The sequence below is a fragment of the Bufo gargarizans genome, chromosome 3, assembly GCF_014858855.1.
Source record: "Bufo gargarizans isolate SCDJY-AF-19 chromosome 3, ASM1485885v1, whole genome shotgun sequence".
Taxonomy (NCBI): Eukaryota; Metazoa; Chordata; class Amphibia; order Anura; family Bufonidae; genus Bufo; species Bufo gargarizans.
The window spans coordinates 152,843,162-152,865,152 of NC_058082.1; the positions used below are offsets into that span (position 1 = coordinate 152,843,162).

The 21,991-nt window shown below is 43.4% G+C and overlaps 1 protein-coding gene across 1 annotated transcript in view; it reads left to right on the plus strand.

Moving 5' to 3' along the window:
• PIBF1 (progesterone immunomodulatory binding factor 1) overlaps nt 1–21,991 on the plus strand; it is a 241,984-nt gene that overhangs the window by 6,663 nt on the left and 213,330 nt on the right. The window contains exons 3-7 of the mRNA XM_044285104.1: nt 3,575–3,675; nt 10,724–10,922; nt 16,171–16,290; nt 18,610–18,743; nt 21,591–21,699. Coding sequence (XP_044141039.1) covers nt 3,575–3,675; nt 10,724–10,922; nt 16,171–16,290; nt 18,610–18,743; nt 21,591–21,699 — 663 coding nt within the window. The remainder of the gene's footprint in view (nt 1–3,574; nt 3,676–10,723; nt 10,923–16,170; nt 16,291–18,609; nt 18,744–21,590; nt 21,700–21,991) is intronic.

Genomic DNA, 21,991 nt, shown 5'->3' on the forward strand with positions numbered 1-21,991 from the left:
GTCATTTATCACCTATGGGCAATAAGTGACCTTTGTGGGGCGCCTCCATTGAACTGGTTGGAAAAATCCAATTTCTTTTTCACAGCCTGGATCACAGATGATCAGACAGACACAAGCTGGATTTATTGTATGCTTGATAATATTTTCATCACTATTATTTCCAGATTGCCGCTAGCATGTCCGCAATATACCTGTCCTATAGGGCTGTGTGCTTTTATTGTGATTAAAAACTGATTTTAGAGATATGTAAATGACCCTGGTAAGGAGCCCAAGGGGCTGTACGAACCTTCTTGGAGCCCAGCCACGTCCCCATGTGAAGGAGCCCAGCACCGCCTGCGTCCTCCGAATCTCCTCTTGGCTCACAGTTAGATTGCCGTAATCTCGCGATGCGCAGTGCCAGTATAGGGTTCCTTTCCTGTGCTGGCATCAGCCTCAGGGAAGGAACTGCTCATGCGCGAGATTACGGCGATCTAACTGTGAAGAAAGGAGGAGATTCGGAGGACGCAGGCGGTGCTGGGCTCCTTCACAGGGGGGTGTGGCTGAGCCCCTTGGGCTCCTTTACATATCTCTAAAATCTGTTTTTATATACAATAAAAGCTCACAGCCCTATAGGACAGGTATATTACGGACATGCTAACGGCGATCTAGCCGTGCATGTCCGCAGCTCTATAAGCTAAAACGAGGTGACAGAATCCCTTTAAGGCCTATTGCACACAACCGTTTTTTTTCCCCGTTTACTGGCCGTTTTTTGAGTTCAGTATACGGTCCATATATGGAACCATTCATTTCAATGGTTCCGCAAAAAAAATGGAATGTACTCAGTATGCATTTAGTTTCCGTATTTCCGTTTTTCCGTTCCGTTTTAACATAGAACATTTCCTATTATTGCCCGCAAATCACGGTCCGTGGCTCCATTCAAGTCAATGGATCCGCAAAAAAACTGAACACATACGGAAATGCATCCGTATGTCTTCCGTTTCCATTCCGTTTTTTCCTGAACCATCTATTGAAAATGTTATGGCCAGCCCAATTTTATCTATGTAATTACTGTATACTGTATATGCCATACGGAAAAACGGAACAGAAACGGAAACAAAAAACGGAACAACGGATCCATGAAAAATGGACTGCAAAACACTGAAAAAGCCATACGGTTGTGTGCAATAGGCCTAATGGTGTTTTCCAAGTTATTAGAGAGGTCCGCCAAGACAGGAATAGTCAAAGAATAATGCAATAACATATACTTGCTTATTTCATCTTCCGCTGCTTCAAGCACCGCCACGCTGTAAGTCGCTTATGGGCTTTCTTTGTTTTACATGCCTTTATGCCCCCCATGACTGTGGTAGCCCATCACTGACCTCAGTGGTCGTGTTCTATATATTGGTGCATCCTGCTGAGACCAGTGATTGGTTTCTGTGCGGTGTCCGTGGTATACAGAAACGTCATTGCTGTAGTCAGGAAGATGATGTCATAGGATCAGCGATGAGGATGTAGGCAACATGATGAAATAAGTGAGTATATGTCCTCTTATTTTGCAAGAATTCCTCCCCGGCAGGAGGGAGGATGTTTTTAACGTGGGCAACCCCTTTAACCTCATAAGACTTTGTTCCTCCACTCATTGGAGTTTCTGTTACAAAATGCCAGACAAAATAGCACAGCATGTACAGTGCCTTGCACAAGTATTCATTTTTTTTTGGATTTTGTTACATTACAGCCTTAAAGGGAATCTGTCACCGGGATTTTGTGTATAGAGCTGAGGACATGGGTTGCTAGATGGCTGCTAGCACATCCGCAATACCCAGTCCCCATAGCTCTGTGTGCTTTTATTGTGTCAAAAAAACGATTTGATACATATGCAAATTAACCTGAGATGAGTCCTGTAGGTGAGATGAGTCAGGGACAGGACTCATCTCAGGTTAATTTGCATATGTATCAAATCGGTTTTTTGACACAATAAAAAGCACACAGAGCTATGGGGACTGGGTATTGCGGATGTGCTAGCGGCCATCTAGCAGCCCATGTCCTCAGCTTTATACACAAAATCCCGGTGACAGGTTCCCTTTAAGTTCAATGTTTTGTTACTCTGAATTCTATGTGATGGACCAGTACACAATAGTCTAAGTTGGTGAAGTGAAATTAGAAAAATATATAAATAAAACTATTGTTTAGAAATAGAAAACAGAAAATTAGTATGTGCGTATGTATTCACCCCCTTTGTTAGGAAGCCCATAAAAAGCTCTATGTGCAATCTAAGGGTCACATGATCTGTCATTACATATACACACCTTTTCCTGAAAGACCCCAGAGGCTGCAACACCTAAGCAAGAGGCATCACTAACCAAACACTGCCATGAAGACAAAGGAACTCTCCAAACAAGTAAGGGACAATGTTGTTAAGAAGTACAAGTCAGGATTAGGTTATTAAAAAAATAGCCAAATCTTTGATCCCCAGGAGCACCATCAAATCTATCATAACCAAATGGAAAGAACACGGCACAACAGCAAACCTGCCAAGAGACGGCCGCCCACCAAAACTCACGGACCGGGCAAGGAGGGCATTAATCAGAGAGGCAGCACAGAGACCTAAGATAACCCTGGAGGAGCTGCAGAGTTCCACAGCAGAGACTGGAGTATCTGTACATAGGACGATAGTAAGCTGTACGATCCATAGAGTTGGGCTTTATGGCAGAGTGGCCAGAAGAAAGCCATAACTTTCAGCTAAAAACAAAAAGGCACGTTGTGAGTTTGTGAAAAGAAATGTGGGAGACTCCCAAAATGTATGGAGGAAGGTGCTCTGGTCTGATGAGACTAAAATTGAACTTTTTGGCCATCAAAGAAAACGCTATGTCTGGCGCAAACCCAACACATCACATCACCCAAAGAGCACCATCCCCACAGTGATCTATGGTGGTGGCAGCATCATGCTGTGGGATGCTTTTCAGCAGCCAGGACTGGGAGACTGGTCAGAGTTGAGGGAAAGATGGATGGTGCTAAATACAGGGATATTCTTGAGCAAAACCTGTACCACTCTCAAAGCCCAGATCCCAATCCAATAGAAAATCTGTGGTCAGACTTAAAGATTGCTGTTCACAAGCGCAAACCATCCAACTTGATGGAGCTGGAGAAGTTTTGCAAGAAGGAACGGGCAAAAATCCCAGTGGTAAGATGTGGCAAGCTCATAGAGACTTATCCAAAGCAACTTGGAGCTGCGATTGCCGCAAAAGGTGGCTCTACAAAGTATTGACTTTAGGGGGGTGAATAGTTATGCACATTGACTTTTTCTGTTATTTTGTCCTATTTGTTTTTTGCCTTACAATACCAATCTTCAAAGTTGTGGGCATGTTCTGTAAATGAAATGATGCAAATCCTCAAACAATCCATGCAAGGCACTGTATGTAGGGTTTAAGTGCTGTTCCTATAACAAGCTGAACAATAGAAATAATATGGCAGGTGTGAACACAGCCTTATTTTATTGTGTTTGCGGTTTTAGTGGCAGGCTAATAGCAGGCCTGTGTTTTCAGTGTCTTGCAGTAATGCAGACTATTCCATTTCTAATGTTCGTTCTGCTCCATAGATTGAGGAGCTTGAAGAGAAATTGAACGACACAGTCCATCAGAAGCAGTTGCTGGCTTTAAGACTTGAAACACAAACCAAAATCCAACAGGAAGATACGAGGTAAGATCTCATTTAAAGGGAATTTGTCACCCACATTTTTTTTTCTATCAGTTAAAACCAGATAGTGACACACATCTTTTTTCCAATCTGTTTTTATTTTCTGATTACAGATTTTTTTTTTATTCTGTTCGCTGAACATGATTATGGGGGCGGCCATCTTGCCTGCGCTGTTCTTGACAGCATTTAGAAAGCATTAAAAAAAATACCTTTCCGGCAGCCCCATGGTCCATAGACACAATGGTCAGGAGGGGACCTCAAGGACCTGTATGGGAGAGTTTTCTAGGCATGATCTGTGACCTGTGCAGAGGTCAGGAGGGAGTAGATAAGCCGTGATATCACCTATAGTGACTGGTGGATTCCTTGTTATCTATATATAGGAGATATCTGTCATTCTAATCTTGCTGTAATGATAATGCAGTAAAGTGATCTGTACAGACCACGCAGTGGCGCCTATTATTATTATTCTTAAGTAGACAGATGGGGTTGCACTCGTTTGTCCAGTCTGTGAGGTGCTTCGGTGGATGTGCGCTAAATCGATAGTAATAATAAATAATAGAAATACCACCGCACACTCAGGGATATCATGCAAGTAAAAATTTTTTTTATTTTAGCATATCCTCCAATGATAACAGAGAGATATCAATATTATAACTGTGACTCCAAATCTTTTTGACGTTTTGGTCCCACAGACCTTGGTCACGGAATGGAGTGTAGGGTCTGTGGAGGATCCCCGTGAAACAGCGGTAACGCGCTGCGGGGGAAGACGCTGTAGGCCAGTGGCGGTGAGTGTGCGGTGGTATTTCTCTTATTGCTATTATTAGTCTTAGTGGCCAGTGGGAAAACTGCAGCCTTTTTTTGTTTAACTATAGATATTGACATGGAAAATTAAAAATGACATTGGCAAAAATTCTTGGAAAACACCTTAGGCTACTTTCACACTGGCGTTTTGGCTTTCCATTTGTGAGATCCGTTCAGGGCTCTCAGAAGCAGTCCAAAATGGATCAGTTTTGCCCTAATGCATTCTGAATGGAAAATAATCTGCTCAGAATGCATCAGTTTGCCTCTGTTCCGCTTTGGAGGCGGACAGCGTTTTGGTGTCCGTCTGATGAAACTGAGCCAAACGGATCCGTCCTGGCACACAATGTAAGTCAATGGGGACGGATCTGTTTTCTATGACACAATCTGGCACAATAGAAAACGTATCCGTCCTCCATTGACTTTCAACGGTGTTCAAGACGGATCCGTCTTGGCTATGTTACAGATAATACAAACGGATCCGTTCTGAACGGATGCATGCGGTTGTATTATCTGAATGGATCCATCTGTGCAGATCCGTAACGGATCCGCCCCAAACGCGAGTGTGAAAGTAGCCTTAAAGAGAATTTGTCATGTGGATATTTGATTATAATTTAACTAATTATATACAATCATTAACTACTAAAAAGTGCCTTAGATGTATTCACTTAATGGTGTGACAGATGGTTACCTCATAATATACACACAAAGATGCCACATGCTAATGAGCTGATTGGAGTCCAGCGTGATGTCATGGAGTCCAGCGTATACTTAATTCAGAGCTATAGCCACTCCCCTGCCCACCTGCTGCTGATTCATATGGAAACAAACTGTCATTCAGCAGCAGGTGGGCGGGGATAGTCAGGAGCTCATGAATATTCAGGACTCATCATTATCAGCTGGAGCTTTTCAATACAAGATGTTGGCAGATTGACTGGGTCAATTAAAGAAAGTGACCCAGCATTTCGCTAAGAGAATCAGTCACTTATTTATGTTGCCCTTAGTTAGGACACCATAAAACTGGTGACAGGTTCCCTTTAAGCATAAAAACATGATACGTTTTTTGTTTTTTTTCTGGTGACACATTCCTTTAACCTTCTTTCTGCCAAGGACATATGTCATAAATCATGACTTGCCGTAGCTAGAATTAAAGGGCCAGAGCTCAGATCTGATATCATATCAATTTAAATGATGCTCAACATTTGAGGCTCACCGCTCACTTATATATTTTATTAATTTACATAGCGCCAACATAATCTGCTGCCCTGTACGTACATTATATCCACTCACTCCCCACATTGTAAATTCTATATTAACCTGTTTATTTTTGGGGAAGAAAACCAAAGTACCCTGAGGAAACCGAGGAAGAGACATGGAAAACATAACGTCTCCATTCAGATGATTGTGGTCGGCTTTGAACCCAAGACCATGTCTCCTTAGTGTAGAAGCAATCAGTCTTCTAGGATATAGTACAGTGATGGCTAACTTTGGCACTCCAGCTGTGGTGAAACTACGACTCCCAGCATGCTCTATTTATTTCTACAGAGTTCTGAGAGCAACCAAGCAAGGGGGGCATCTTGGGAGTTGTAGTTTTACAACAGCTGGAGTGCCAAGGTTAGCTGATATAGTATAATACTGCTTTGTAGAAGATAGGTATGTTTTACAGGCTCCAAACATGATGTGTGATCACAGGTATCACTGAGATAATTAGTCAGTTTTACAAACATCAAAACCTGTTTACCCTGACCTGTGCGGTCAGACAAATTCTGTTATTTCTTACGATGTTTTGTTTCTCTAGGCATCTGCTTGGGTCAGGCTTTTAGGCACAAACAAGATTTATTTATTTTTTTTTGCTAAATTTGATGCTTTTATGCAAAAAATGCACTATGATTGTATAGTGTTGTGTGGCATTTTCACAATGAGCCAGGTGTCCTGGCAGCAAATGGGTTAATACTTTTGGGGTAGGGTTTGTCAATTTTAAGTGTCTTATCATCCGAATAGGCAGCCATTAGATGCCCACAGATGACGGGCGCTGTACTCTGCATGCTGTCCTGTTCTCTCAGTAATTCTATGTTTCAGTAAAAAACTCTGTGGAACAACTAGTTATGGCTTCCTACAGGACTGGACTGATTGACCATTTGGAAGTCTGGGTGAGAGGATGACAACCCCATAGAGAACTGCAATGGCAGCGGCAGTTCCAGAAGCATAACCGTCACATTAGAATTTTTTTGGTTTTAGATAGAAGCATGGCCATTGGGAAAAGTAAAAGTTCACTATGTTGTAAAGCAGACTGCAGATGGGTTCTTTGGGCGTTCCCTTAGGGTAGGCCATCAATATGTGATCCGGCCCTGCCAATCGGCACAATGAAAGGGCTGCATCGCGCAACGACCCGTCCCATTTCCCCTTTAATGTGTCTACTAGTGTCCGTGTATGCTGAAATGACTGTAAATCTTCCTGGACATAGGTATGTATGGTTTCAGGACAAATAGTTTTCTATTTCATTCTCTTCTGCATGTCTAGAAGGGGTTCTGTCTCCTGAACACTGATGGGGGAATTTATCATGAGGGGAACATTTGAAGTCCGTTTTGCTTCAGGCTGCGTTGTCTTACTTTATACCACATTTATCAAATGTCTCATGTTGTTTGATAAATGTCTTATTCTTAAACCTAACACTTTTGTCTAGAAAATCGACTACAGTTTTCCTGCTCCATCCTCCTACTGGAGTGAGATTGTGACTTTAAAAAAAAAAAGGTCTCTGTGATAAATCTGGAGTGAAGCTCATTAACCTAGCTAAGGCCTCTTTCACACTTGCGTTGTCCGGATCCGTTGTGTACTCCACTTGCCGGAATAACACGCCGGATCCGGAAAAACGCAAGTGTACTAAAAGCATTTGAAGACGGATCCGTCTTCAAAATGCGTTCAGTGTTACTATGGCAGCCAGGACGCTATTAAAGTCCTGGTTGCCATAGTAGTAGCGGGGAGCGGGGGAGCAGTATGCTTACAGTCCGTGCGGCTCCCGGGGCGCTCCAGAATGACGTCAGAGCGCCCCATGCGCATGGATGACGTGCCATGCGATCACGTCATCCATGCGCGTGGGGCACCCTGACGTCACTCTGAAGCGCCCCGGGAGCCGCACGGATGGTAAGTATACTGCTCCCCACTACACTTTACCTTGGCTGCCAGGACTTTAGCGTCCCGGCAGCCATGGTAACCATTCAGAAAAAGCTAAACGTCGGATCCGGCAATGCGCCGAAACGACGTTTAGCTTAAGGCCGGATCCGGATCAATGCCTTTCAATGGGCATTAATTCCGGATCCGGCCTTGCGGCAAGTGTTCTGGATTTTTGGCCGGAGCAAAAAGCGCAGCATGCTGCGGTATTTTCTCCTGCCAAAAAACGTTCCGGTCCGGAACTGAAGACATCCTGATGCATCCTGAACGGATTTCACTCCATTCAGAATGCATTAGGATAAAACTGATCAGGATTCTTCCGGCATAGAGCCCCGACGACGGAACTCTATGCCGGAAGAAAAGAACGCAGGTGTGAAAGAGCCCTCTGCTCCTGTTATTTGAGTCTTCTTCCACCATTTAAGTAGGCAAAAGAAGCGAAACGTTCGTTAAATGAACACATAAGAGGGAAACATATCAAAACTAGTGCAGGTAACAATCAGGTTGCTTCTTTCATATTGAAAACCATCTCTGGAGAGTGAGAACCTAAATCTGATTGGCCGCTATGGACAACTAATGCAGTTTAGATAAATCTCCTCCTAAATGTTAAGGTTAGGGATGAGCAAATCGACTTTGGATGTTCGTATAAAACTTTGTTTCAATACTGTACGGAGCGAGCGCTCCATACAGTATTAGAATTTATTGGCTCCGATGAGCCGAAGTTATTACTTGAAGTGGTACCTTGGAACCGAACCCAAGTTCGGGAAATGTTTTTTTACAGCATAAATCAATTTCTGAAGTTATTATGCGGAGTCTCGCGAGAGTTCGCGAAGAATAACTTCGGCTCATCAGAGCCAATACATTCTAATATATTGAAATTAATTTTTATGTGAATCGACTTCGGATGTTTCATCCGAAGTCTATTTGCTCATCCCTAGTTGAGGTCATAAACTCAAAGGGGGAAATTTTTCAATCCCCCTCTGCCTTTTTAAATGCTGTTGCAACTGCCATTTTTAAGCCTCCCTCGCCAGTTTTCAAAAAGGGTGTGTGGAGAGGGCGGCACATTCATCGTTATGTACGCCAGAATCTATGCATGTCGAGCTGCCATGGATTTCAGACTGGAGCACAGACTGTCCGAGGAGGCATGTCATTTATGATCAGGCCTGCGCCTCGTCATACCTTCCATGCCTCCCCCGGCAGGCGCCGGTCCTATCTAGACCATCATAGCACACATTGGTCTTAAAAAATCAGGGCCAAACTCGTGGTGCTGATAATCTTTCAGATATGCTTCGATTTTCTTCTCGGCATGTTAATATTCAAGTCATTGCATGAAAGGGGTCAGAAGATACAATCCTTGTGTGTATCTGCTTTAAATACTCATTTCAATATAGCCAAGATGTTGATGGGTGAGAGTCTGGCCTGACTAGCACATACAACATGCCTTGGAATCCCATGTGCTTAGCATGTTGGCCTTAGATCTTCTAGAATACGCGAGGTGCGACTCCTCCTAAGTTCCCATGAAGGTTTGCAGCAGATTGTCTTTCCTCGCCCTCTCTTCTTCTGTTCTATTTCCTTTTTGTGATTGTGTATTGCTTTTTAATGTAGAATAATTAGCGACGCTTGTTTTACACTGTAACGTTATATCTTGGTCTCGGTTCATTGTTATTCATTTTCAGATTAGAAAATCCCCTTGGTAAATAACTACTGGAGATTTATTATTACAGATGGTGTTTGGAAAGAGATGGAAATAATATTATTTGCCTTATGACACACCTGTTTTTTTTCCTTTTTGAGAAGCAGGCGACTCTTTGATTAATAATTGTGTTGCTAAAAGAGTCAATTAGAACATATAGAAAAGTGGTAGATAAACCATTACATTTAAAGTGAACTTGTCAGCTGTACTATGCTACCCTCCCTGAGACAGTAGTCTTACACTTCTGTACTTTTATGCCACTGACAAGCCAAAGTCCGCAACACCCGCCAGCGATGCGAGAGAGTTGGGTCCATTGCTGTTCGCTTCCCCCGTCCTCCTCTGCTTCCGGTTTCTTTAATGTTGTGCATAGAAAGGAAAGGAAACCTGTCAATTATTGTCCTAGACAAGGGGGACAGAGACTGTCTCAATTCTGCTTACTTCTCTGCCCCTCACCATAAATTTCTGTGGGATGATGTAATCTGATCCTTCAGTGAGCAAGTGGCCCACCTGGGTCTCTGAAGATGGATTTATCACAAAATTCTGATAAAATGTTAGTTTTATGAAAGGTGGGAAGAAAAGAGCAAAGCATTTTTCTCTGTTAATGGTACTTTCACACTAGCGTTGTGAGGATCCGGCAGGCTGTTCTGTTGCTAGAACAGCCTGCCGGATCTGGAAATACATATGCAAACGGATATCTTTTTTTCCGGATCCGTTAGACTTATTCATTGAAATACCGGATCCGTCTTTCCAGTATCATCTTTAATACCGGATCCGTTATTAAATTTTTTTCAAAGCTAGAAAGAACAGCACATGTGCAGACTGGAAAAGCGATGCGGCAATTTCCAGAACACTTGGTACCGGATCCGGCATTTAATAAATTTAAATTTCAATTGCGGTTGTGTTCCGGGATTTTGGCCGGAAAAATATCGCAGCAAGCTTCGATATTTTCTCCGGTCAAATACCGTACAAAGGACAGAACAGAAGACATCCTGATGCATACTGAACAGATTGCTTTCCATTCAGAATGCATTGGGACAAAACGGACGCGTTTCTTTCCGATATTGAGACCCTTTACCGGATTTCAATACCGGAAAAGAATAACGCTAGTGTGAAAGTACCCAAAGGTATATTACAAATTTCCTTACGTGTGCCTGTATTATTGATTTGTGAAAAGTCAGTGACCATTTAACCATGCTATATGTAAAATATGTCATCATCAGTAATCATTGTCATTTTACTAGTGTTCCCACTTCATAGTTGGGCCCCATGGAGCAGAGCTAAAAAGCAACAGTGAAGAGACCGCATAGCTATTATATGTTGTAGGTCTGCAAACATCTGGCCATGCGTGGCTCCATCCATGTATCACAGGGATATAACATTTCCCATTGCATTTAGAAAACATCAAGAACAAATGAAGAAAGAAATGGAAACAATACTGTCCAGGCTCAAACAATCAGAAGAAACAAATAGTCAGCTGCGAGAGCGTGCAGGGAGCGTACGGCGTAGCTTACGTGACCTGGAGTTAACTAAGGAAACCTATGACAATCTGCGTGGCCTTCCTGAGGAGCAGCTCTCTATTCCTGAATATGTATCCGTAAGTCTATAACACCAGAAACCGGGGGTGGGGGGAACTTATTATAACCGGAATATTTGAGTCTGTGGGAGTACTTTTCTCCAAATTTATTAAGCGGCACACGTTTGTTTTTTGGTTCATCTCTAAACCTAACACTTTTAAGCCTGTTGGGGATCTCAAAACTGAAATTAAATGGATCCATTTTCATTTTGCACATCAGGATGCATCCGTTCCGTTAGGATGCAGTTGTGTGAAATCAAAAATACATTAAAAGTCAATAGGTGGAGGATCAGTTTTTTAGGCTCGTAAATCAGTCACCATTGACTTACATTGCTTTTAGTGACGGATCTGGTTTGCTCTGCTTTGATGACTGGACACAAAACCGCAGCGGTTTTGTGTCCGGTCACAAAACGGAACACTGACGGAATGGTAGACCTCCTGATGCATCCTGAACGGATCTCTTTCCATTCAGAATGCGTGAGGACTAAAGAGAACCATTTTTTTTCCAGTTTTGAGATCCTCTCTGAAACAGGCCTTATCTAGAAATTCTACTCCAGTTTTTTGCACCACTGCCCAATCATACATCTGGAGTGAAATTCATTAACATAGATAACCATGCCCTCTTTTTCGCCAACGTTTTTAAAACTGGAGTGAGTGGTGAATGTGCACAAGTGACCTCAAAAAGTCATGGAAGCCCTATTTTGCAACTTTTTGCAGACAGAACTCTATAGTGTCGGGCGTGATAAATTCCCCCTATGGAATGTAAAACAAAGAGTTTATTCATTATACAACTTTTATACCATACGCTCACTTTGTTATCTTAAAAGGGATGTGCAAGAATGGGTGCAGGCTCCCCGCTCCTTCTCCTCCTGGCCTGCGATGCTCCAATGAGCTCCCTCGAAGTAAGCATCCGTTTTGACATGGCTACAGTCAATCACTAGCCGCGCGTTGGTGACCAACTCCCCTTACGTCATGACAAATCGTCACATGACGCAAGGGGGTTCCATCACCGGCATGGTCAGTGATTGGCTACAGACGGTGTCAAACCGGATGTTTTCAGCCAGGTAGCCCAATGGAGCGTCACAGGCCGGGAGGAGAAGGAGCGGGGAGCCAGTGATCAGATTGATAATATAACCCAGGGAACTAAATTCTACTTCAGTGCCCTTGTCTTATCCTTAGCTGGCTGAAGGTGTTACTCCAGAAAAGTCTTCATTCCCTTTATTACTGCGGCTGTGTATGGTATCGCAGCTCCAGTCACTGCTGTGCCTGATAATGAAAGGTCCTGGGTGGTGCAGCCAGTTGGACCCCCACCCATCTGATATTATTGATAATAGCAGACCTTTAAATGCTGCCACACGTTCAGTCAAAGAAGTGGATTCAAAGCGCAGTAGTATCAGTCCTTAAAACTTTCTCTCATTTTCTGATCCACTCCATATTTTGGCTTCAGAAACTGCAAAAAAAAACAACCCATAAACAACAACAACCTGAACGTGTGGCCTCGTGGTTAGCGCTCTGAGCAGTAATATTTGCAGTTGTTGATCCATGCTTACTGCTGTAATTTGTGTTGTGTCCACTTGGGGGAGCTCACATTACAGCGACGTGAAGTTTTTTCAGCGAGTTTGCTGATTGCTTCAGTGAATATATGTACATATAATACATGTAACATATAATGGAAATGTTTCCATTGTACTGTATGAAAACTAAAGTCTTCTATAGGAGTGTTTAAATAACATTAAATAATTAGAAACATGGAGTTGTGATCTGTGTACCTGCAGTGCTGTTCCGTGTAATGCAAGCTTATTCAACCCCTGGCTACATAGTAGAATATATGTGCTTATATAGTATTATAGTAAGTTTTAGTGCATGCAGTATGCTTACAGTTACTAATAATCAGTATACACTCAATACAAGGTTTCAGCCCTTTCCCAGGTTTTTTCTTAGGCAATGTGATACAAGTCATGAAGGGTCTATATACCATGTGATACAGTAATGTAATAAAAAACTGCGAATTAAAATGATTCTATATGCATACTTGCACACAAACTACAAATTCAAATGCATGAGTGTCATATAAAGTAGTGTTATGGATAGCAATGTATGAGCATGCAATATTCTGTGCTAAAATAGTGCAATTAATGACAAGGAGGACAGAATACAGAGTAGAAAGAATAAAGCCGGCCATGTAAATAAGATCAGCTGGGATATGGCTGATCACACACAGGCAAATACACAGCCGAATCTGGCAGATTGAGCCAAACGCATGTATTTTCAGCCAGCCACAGTTGAAATTTTCCAACCTGGACGGTCAAATTGTCATCATACAGAAGTCTGCCATTGGCCATCAATATAGACCTTTAGGTCCCTTTCACACGAGCGTGATTTCCGCGCGGGTGCAATGCGTGACGTGAACGCATTGCACCCGCACTGAATCCTGACCCATTCATTTCAATGGGGCTATGTACATGAGCATTGTTTTTCACGCATCAGTTCTGCGTTGCGTGAAAATCGCAGCATGTTATATTCTGCGTTTTTCATGCAGCCCTGGCTCCATAGAAGTGAATGGGGCTGCGTGAATAACGCATTGCATCCACAAGCAAGTGCGGGTGCGATGCGTTTTTCACTGATGGTTGCTAAGAGATGTTGTTTGTAAACATTCAGTTTTTTATCACGCGCCTGAAAAACGCATCAAAACGCACTGCACCCGCGCGGAAAAAACTGAACAACTAAACGCAATCGCAGGCAAAACTGACTGAACTTGCTTGCAAAATAGTGTGAGTTTCACTGAACACATCCGGCCCCAATCCGCAACGCCCGTGTGAAAGAGGCCTTAGACTATCAGTCAGCCAGTAGTAATACACGAAGATCATGAGATGGGCTTGGAGAAGAAGCGTCTGTGGTAACAGGCCTCCTTCAACTGTGCCATACACCGTTCACATGCACACCCTTGGCCAGTCGGACAAGCATAATCCGCATCCATAGCAGTTGGTCGTCAAAGAGTTTTACCGTACTCGCCTCTTTCTCCATCGTCATTCTCTACCATCAGTCCACACTGCATTGGTGACTTGCCGGTATACGCCATGTAACTGCTGCAGCCAATCACCAGTCTACCTCTGAAGGCAGTGATTGGCGGCAGTGTTTCGGCAAGTCACCATTGCAGTTTGTAAACTAGGAGAACCGGCAGTGTAGAGAATAATCCTGGCGAAATAGGAAAGAATACCCTCTTTTTTTTTCTTTTTTTTTACACTGAATGTTACACTGAATGTGTTTTTTTTTAAATCATCTTGGACAATCCCTTTAACCTATAAAGTTTACATAGTAAAGCTTAGTATGGATTTCTGTTAGACGCAGACATGCTCATCAAAGGTGCCTCGGCATTTTATGGAGAAGAATGAAGACATCCTGTCGAGCTCTGTATTAGGACCACATGGTGGCGTAGGCTTACCCATTCCTCTTAGCTTGTACGCAGATAATAGTCCAGAATTGTGGTGACCGATTTCCTGTAAATCGCATATTGCTTCGCCAACATACACAAGTGTGCACAAGAACCTCGTTGGAATATGCAGAAGAAACAGGATTGTGTCCTAGTGGGCACTCAGGAAACTTGAAAGAATATGGATGTGCATTCTATTATGACTTTTTGTGCTTTTTAAAAGCACAAAAATTGGCTATTTTCCTTCCTGGTTGCATCCAATGTTATTTGATGCAGAGAGAGGATAGCTGATAAATATTGCATCACATGGCGGTGTCCGCATTCGTCCTATCCACAAATTATAGAATGTGCCTTATGCATGGCTGCAAATTGCGGACCCATTAAAGTCAATGGGCCTGCAACAAAAGGCAGCATGCACACGGCCGGTATCTATATTTTGAAGATCTGCCATTTGTGTAGTGCTGTGTGCATGAGGCCTAATTGTCACAGCTTCTAACAGTAGACATGGCTGGGACGGTAAAAGTGCTACCACTTCAATAGATGAATGTGCACAATACTATACAGATTAGACACCAGGGGGCGCCAAGTATAATGAAGTAAAGAGAATAGCTCACATCTGGGGCATTGTTGTAACAAATTATGTTTAAATTACAAAAGTAACAGTTTTTTCATTCTAAATTATATTCAAATGGCACATATGGCATAGAACTGTTTACATGAACAACAGGCAAAAGTAAAAAAAAAAAAAAAGGTTTCTTATATTTAAAGAAATAGCCCTCTGTAATGGAAGTGTCCCCTGAAGGTGGACTTGCACAACTCTGTATTGATCAGGTTTTTATGTAGTTTTTAAAGCCAAAACCCAATGTGAATGATAAAGAGCACGGATTGCTACACAATGCAGCCTAAGGGACAGAGCCTACTTCCTCTTTTCCTGTCCAGCCCTGGTTAACTGCTTAAACACCACGTGCACGGACACCCCTGACGGGTGGGGACCTACCTTATAGGCTATGAGTTATGGCTCATTCACACGACCATACGGTCACCATTCCCATGTTGCGGACCGCAAATAGCAGTCCTTAAAACATGGGCATCGGTCATGTGAACTCCGTGCTGCAGTACTGACCCATTGACTTGAATGGGTCCGCGATCCGCAAGATATGACAAAAGATAGGACACCTAGAGCAGAGCCGCTAGGTGTAACAGCGACTCCCCCGTTGCTCCTAGAGGCTCATTTGCATATATTAAAACTTCATTTTTCTCAGCAATGCGGGCACATATCAACATGGGACCAACACAGATGCCTTAGTGCACGTGTAACAGGTCAGCCAGTGTCATAGGTACAAATCTGCTGACAGATGCCCTTTCATAGCCACAGTAAGCTCTGGCCCAGGGTGGTTAAAATGATGACAAAATCTGAGGGGCCCACACTCTAATGTTTCCATAACTCCCATGGCAAGCTATATTATTTCTGTAACTCGGGAGTTAGCATAGTTTTCTGGGCCATTTTGCTCCTATTTACTACTATGGGAGTTACAGAAACGATGGGGCGCTGTCCACTCGGCTATCTCCATACCTCCACCTCCCCAAGAAAGGCCGAGATGGAATAACCCCTTTAATAAATGCACCCCTCCCATGTCTGTGGCTAACTCTAGTCTGAATATTTTGACATAGTCCATTGTTTCAATTCTTTGAGGGTCTTTGCAGTATCAATCTCATAGACACTAATACCAACTGCGGGCGGAGTAGCCACCATTATAAGGGGGTAAAGCTGCAGTTTCCCATATTTCCAATCGCCGTTCTCAGTGTGACAATGTGACATGTCTGTTTTGCCGTTTTCAGGTCCGTTTCTTTGAAGAGGTCCAACCACTGAAAACTAAAATAAGTGATCTTGAAATGAAGAATGGCAAGCAGTCTGAGGAGATGAACGGATACAAGCAGCAGCTTAAGGGTCTGCTCGAGGTGCGTCATCGGTTTCTCACAGGTTATAGCATAGCTAGGTTTCCCGACCAGTTTATAGTGGGATATTGTATTGTAAACGGGAATGAAACGGCTAACCGCGGTGGCCATCCACATGTCACATATGCTTCTTGCATTATGCAGGCCCCTGTTTTTGATTCTGTATTTTCTCTTGCTTTGCAGGATTTTAGCAATGCAAAGTAGATGTTGTTAGCCTGCTTCTGTTTTAGTACATCTTCAGATTTATTTCTCTTGGTGGGTAATACTGACCTATGGCTTAGTCAATATTTGCCTTATGAACATGGAAACCACATAAGATAAATCTAGCTAAGCGTGTTTTTCAACTTCTTCCAGATGTTTTGCATGGTGTGTGTGTTTGGTATATTTAGCTCTCTTTTGATTGAAAAGGTCACATTTTACAGGTATGTGACGTGTATTCTTCTATACCACCATTGTACAGCGATAAATCAGCATGCACCTTTGTGTATTTATATCTCATATATGTGGCATGTACGTATATCAAGATGTATTATAACCTCAAATGTTCGGCATCACTGTCAACATGCCCTGTGTTCGTCACATACCAGTATCAGCCGCAAGCTTTGATTTCATGTGCCAGCCGGTACACCAAGCTGGTAATATATGTTAGGCTACTTTCACACTGATCAGTTCAGCCCCAATGCATTCTGAATGGATAAGGATCCGTTCAGAATGGATCAGTTTGGTTCCGTTCCGCCTCCATTCCGCTCTGGATGTGGACACCAAAACGCTGCTTGCAGGGTTTTGGTGTCCGCCGGGCGATGCAGAGCCAAACGGATCCGTCCTGACTTACAATGTAAGTCAATAGGGGCGGATCCGTTTTCACTGACACAATATGGTGCAATTTAAAATGGATCCGTCCCCCATTGACTTTCAATGTAAGTGAGGACAGATCTGTTTTGACAGTTTGTTCTTCATAATGCAAACTGATCCGTTCTGAACGGATACAAGCGTTTCCATTATAGGTGCGGATCTGTCTGTGCAGATACCATACGGATACGCACCTAACGCAGGTGTGAAAGTAGCCTTAGATGTATATAGGTAGAACCCAGCTACTTCAGTGGGACCATCTGTCCATTTAAAACGTATGGTGGTCTCCCAACTCTACAGATGTCAGGAGAGATGTAAGGCCTCCCACATCTCCACATGTTAGAGGAAATGAGAATCAGGTAGATGGGTTTCAACATGGCCATGCCTTTGTTTTCAGGGGAGATAATCCACCACCAGAGCTATAAATTGCCCATGGACCTTCAATAGCTGTGAAACACTCATTTGGCCAACATCTATCTCTCCCAACTTTTACTGAGCGTGGGCTTTCATTGGGGGCAGGGGAGAAAACTGCTGCAAAGTATGTCTAATGGCGGCTTATGTCCTGCCAGAACAAAATAATTCAAAGCGCAAAATCCTTTTATCCCCTTATATCATCTGTTGGGGGAGAGTCGTGAGCTCCTGGTGTACGTTGCTGGCATGTCCAGAGGCGGATTGGCCATAGGCTCTACTGGGAAATTTCCCGGTGGGCTAATGCTCTCCTCACAGCCGCCAGCCAGGTAAGTAATGATCTGTCGCTCTTAAAGTTAAGTAACGCTGAGAGCGTCAAGTAGTTATGTACCTGGCCGGCGAGCACAGCTGCCCTCCTGATTCCTGAATTTAACTGTATTGCCATCCTGAGACAACTGGGGTAGGAGGACAGAACGTGGCAGCTGGTGCTGGCCACCACAGAGAGGCAGCTTCTAAGGAGGTATTTTGTGCTGCCGGGGCATTCTTCTATGCTGCACTGTGGTTTTTGATGCTGCTGGGGCAGTTTATTGTGTTGCACTGTGGTCTTTTGGCTCTGCTGGGGCGGTATTTTATTATGCCGCAATATGGTATTGCTGGCCCTCCTACTTGTGTCGGCCCTGCCTTCTGTCAATTTGGACCTGCCTACAACATGGGGCCACTTTACCTTTTTTTTCAAGGGCCCCTTTAAGTTCCCAGTCCGCTCCTGGGCACATCCCTCTGGAAATGGCGGATTTGGCTGATAATACCCTAATGTGAATGGGGGGGAGGAGGGAAAGAAGGGTTAGCTGTTGTCCAAGTAAGTGTTTGGCAGACAGGTATCCGATTTGTATGGCTGGCCTTAGATCTGGTAGTGTCGCACATCTTCACCACCACTAGTCTTAATTCTTTGGAACCATTGACCATTATACATTTCCATTTCTTATAATGTTGTCCTAGTGATACTCGTGAGAGTAGAACTTTTAGTCACTCGTGGTAAGTCACAAAAGATGGTTTATTTTCCGGCAGAGTTATGAAGAGGAGAGGAGATGCCGCTCTGAACTGGATACAAGATGCCAGAGGCTGACGCTGCAGCTGGCTGACACCAAACAGCTCATTCACCAGGGGGACTTTAAGATAGAAAATTATGACAAAGTGAAAAGGTATCCGCTATCATGTTACTATTGTTATAATGATTTCTTCTTCTGCTTATTTTCTGAGCATCCAACCTCTTAAGATGTACCTTCCATTACAGTTTGTATATGTCCACGTGCCTTTACCTTGTCAATATTCTCAAATCTCTTATCATTAAAGACTCTGCACATTGCTTTGCTGTAGCCATGTGCCCTACCAAATATCTATCAGTACAGTTTTTATCTGGTTAGGGTCACTTTTGTATGACTTTATCTAATTGAGGTCAGATTTATCTTTATCAAAGTGTCATCTGGGCTACTGCTATGTTCACATCTGCGCTACTTGATCCGGTAGTCTGTTCCGACAGCTGTTCACCGCTGGACCCCATTGACTACAATAGGACTTCCATCATAAGTGCTGGCTTTCGGCCGGACAAAAAACGCTGCATGCACTGTTTTTTGTCTGGCAAAAACCTGGCTCTCATGCCGGAAACCGACCGGATCTCGTTATACTGTACTACAAGAAAATTTAGACTAGCACATTTATATTCATAGTCAAAGGTGCATATCCATCAAGCAAACGTGGTTGATAATAAAATGGCTGCACAACATTTCACATACAAACAATAGAGCTGAGAAATGGGGATCATTCTAAATTAAAGTGGTATTATACCTACTATAAAAGGAAAAATAGTAGCTCTTAGTGCACATTTTTGATCAACGTGTGTCGGGCCCATCTACCAGGCGTCAAGGTGGCTTCCGCAGCAGACGGGTCCCTAACACTAATATACCGCCTCTCTTGGACTTATCTAAGCCTACATTTTCAGGGCAGTGTAGGAATCAGCTACATTTGTACTAGGGATCAACCGATTATCGGATTTACCGATATTATCGGCCGATATTCAGGATTTTGAACGTTATCGGTATCGGCATTTATTTTGCCGATATTCCGATAACGTCCTGGGAACACAGATCGCGCTGCTGACAGCGCTCTCCGTGTTCCCTCAGCAGCAGCACAGGGGAGAAGGAGCAGTGTCTCCTCCCCCTGTGCTGCTGCTGCCGCTCCAGCCAATGGGAGGACAGGGGACAAGAGGAGGGGAGGAGCTATGGCCACTGCGCCACCAATGAAGCTTAATCTCACATTAATTCATATACGGAGGCGGGAGCTGCAGAATCACATAGCCGGCTCCCGGCCTCTATGAGCTGTAGCTGCGATCTGCGGTAGTTAACTCCTCAGGTGCCGTGGATCGCAGCTACAGCTCATAGAGGTCGGGAGCCGGCTATGTGATCCTGCAGCCAGCTCCCGCCTCCTGTATATGAATAAATTAGAGATTAAGCTTCATTGGTGGCGCAGTGCGCCCCCCCAAGCCCCCCAGTATCAGACATTGGTGGCGCAGTGCGCCCCCCCTCCCCCCCAATATTAGGCATTGGTGGCGCAGTGCGCCTCCCCCCCAAGCCCCCCCAGTATTAAGCATTGGTGGCGCAGTGCGCCCCCCCTCCCCCCAGTATTAAACAGTGGTGCGCCCCCCCACCCCAGTCGCAGTGCGCCCCCCACAGGATTCCCTCTCCCCTGCTCCTCCGATCGGAGCCCCAGCAGTGTAATGCTCCGATCGGTTACCATGGCAGCCGGGACGCTATTGAAGCCCTGGCTGTCATGGTAAGCTCCATGCTGCTGTGTGCACAAAGCACACAGCAGCAGGGACAGTGTGAGCTCCTATTCACCCTGATAGAGCTCTATCAGGGTGAATAGGACAAGGGTTCTAGTCCCTAAGGGGGCTAAAAGTTAGTTAAAAAAAAAAAAAAAGTAATAAAAATAAAAACACCAAAATATTAAATATAAATGAAAAAGAAAGATTTACAAAAAAAATAAAAATACACATTAACAATAAACATTAATTTTCAGCAGATTTGTGTGAATTATTTTTTTTTTTCAAAAATGAAAATTCCCAGAATATCGGTATAAATTATCGGCTATCGGCCTGAAAGTTCACAAATTATCGGTATCGGCCCTAAAAAATCAATATCGGTCGATCCCTAATTTGTACTCTGCTCAGAAGCCCCAGGCAGTCTGAGGCGCTACCCTCAATCTATACTACAAGAAAATTTTGACTGCCACATTCATATTCATAGTCACAGGTGCATATCCATAAAGCAAACATGGTTAATAAAAAAAAATGGCTGCACAACTTTACACACACAATAGAGCTGAGAAATGGGGATCATTCTAAATTAAAGTGGTATTCTACCTACTATAAATGGTACCAATCTGGGGAAGCCACCTTGACACCTGGTAGAATGATCCATTTCTCAGCTCTATTGTTTGTATGTGTAAAGTTGTGCAGGCATTTATTTATCAACCACGTTTGCTTGATGGATATGCACCTGTCACTATGAATATGCTAGTCTAAATTTTCTTATAGTATATATTGAGGGAAGCACCTCTTTTAGACGGAGTAACACCCATCTGCCTGGGGCTTCTGAGCAGAGTACAAATGTCTGCGGAAGCCACCTTGACGCCTGGTAGATGGGCCCGAAACAATGATCAAAAATGTGCGCAAAGAGCTTCTTTTTTTCCATTTATAGTAGGTAGAATACAGCTTTAATTTAGAACGGATCTCGTTATAGTCAATCATGTCTGACAGTGAACGGTAGCATCAGGCTATGCCGAATGTGGTGAAATCCGGTAATCTGTTCCTCTGCTGGATCAGGTAGCGCAGATGTGAACATACCCTACATACTTCATGTACATGATCAGCATCCTGCAAATGGCCAATAAATACTTTTATCACTACACAAGATAGGATGTGTTAGATGAAAATTGTATTAGCTAAAGCTCTGATCTTTCAATTGAGAACTTAATATTTTATTTTGCCGTAGTGAACGTGACATGTTTGAACGGGAATTATTAGAACTCAGGAGACGTTTTGAAATCGTGGACGTTACAAATAAGACACAGTTAAAGGAAAGAAATGATTTAGCCGTGGATGTAAGTAAAGGAGAACAGACCAAAACAAGAGGACTGCTTAACTGGCCTGTAAACCATGCTTAGAATTTTCATTATGTTCTAGAGTCTGCGGCATAGTCGTCATTGCTGTTAGTATATGTTTACCATACAATACCTTATGAATTGTCTTCTCACCAAAGGGCCTAATAGGCGTAGCTTGGTGCACGTAATATGAGTATAGCACCAGGTCAAAGCACTGGTCATTTTATTTTAGGCAAGCTGTACAGTTATACAGTCATCAAGATTATAGGCTATGCACAAGAAGCTAGCTAAT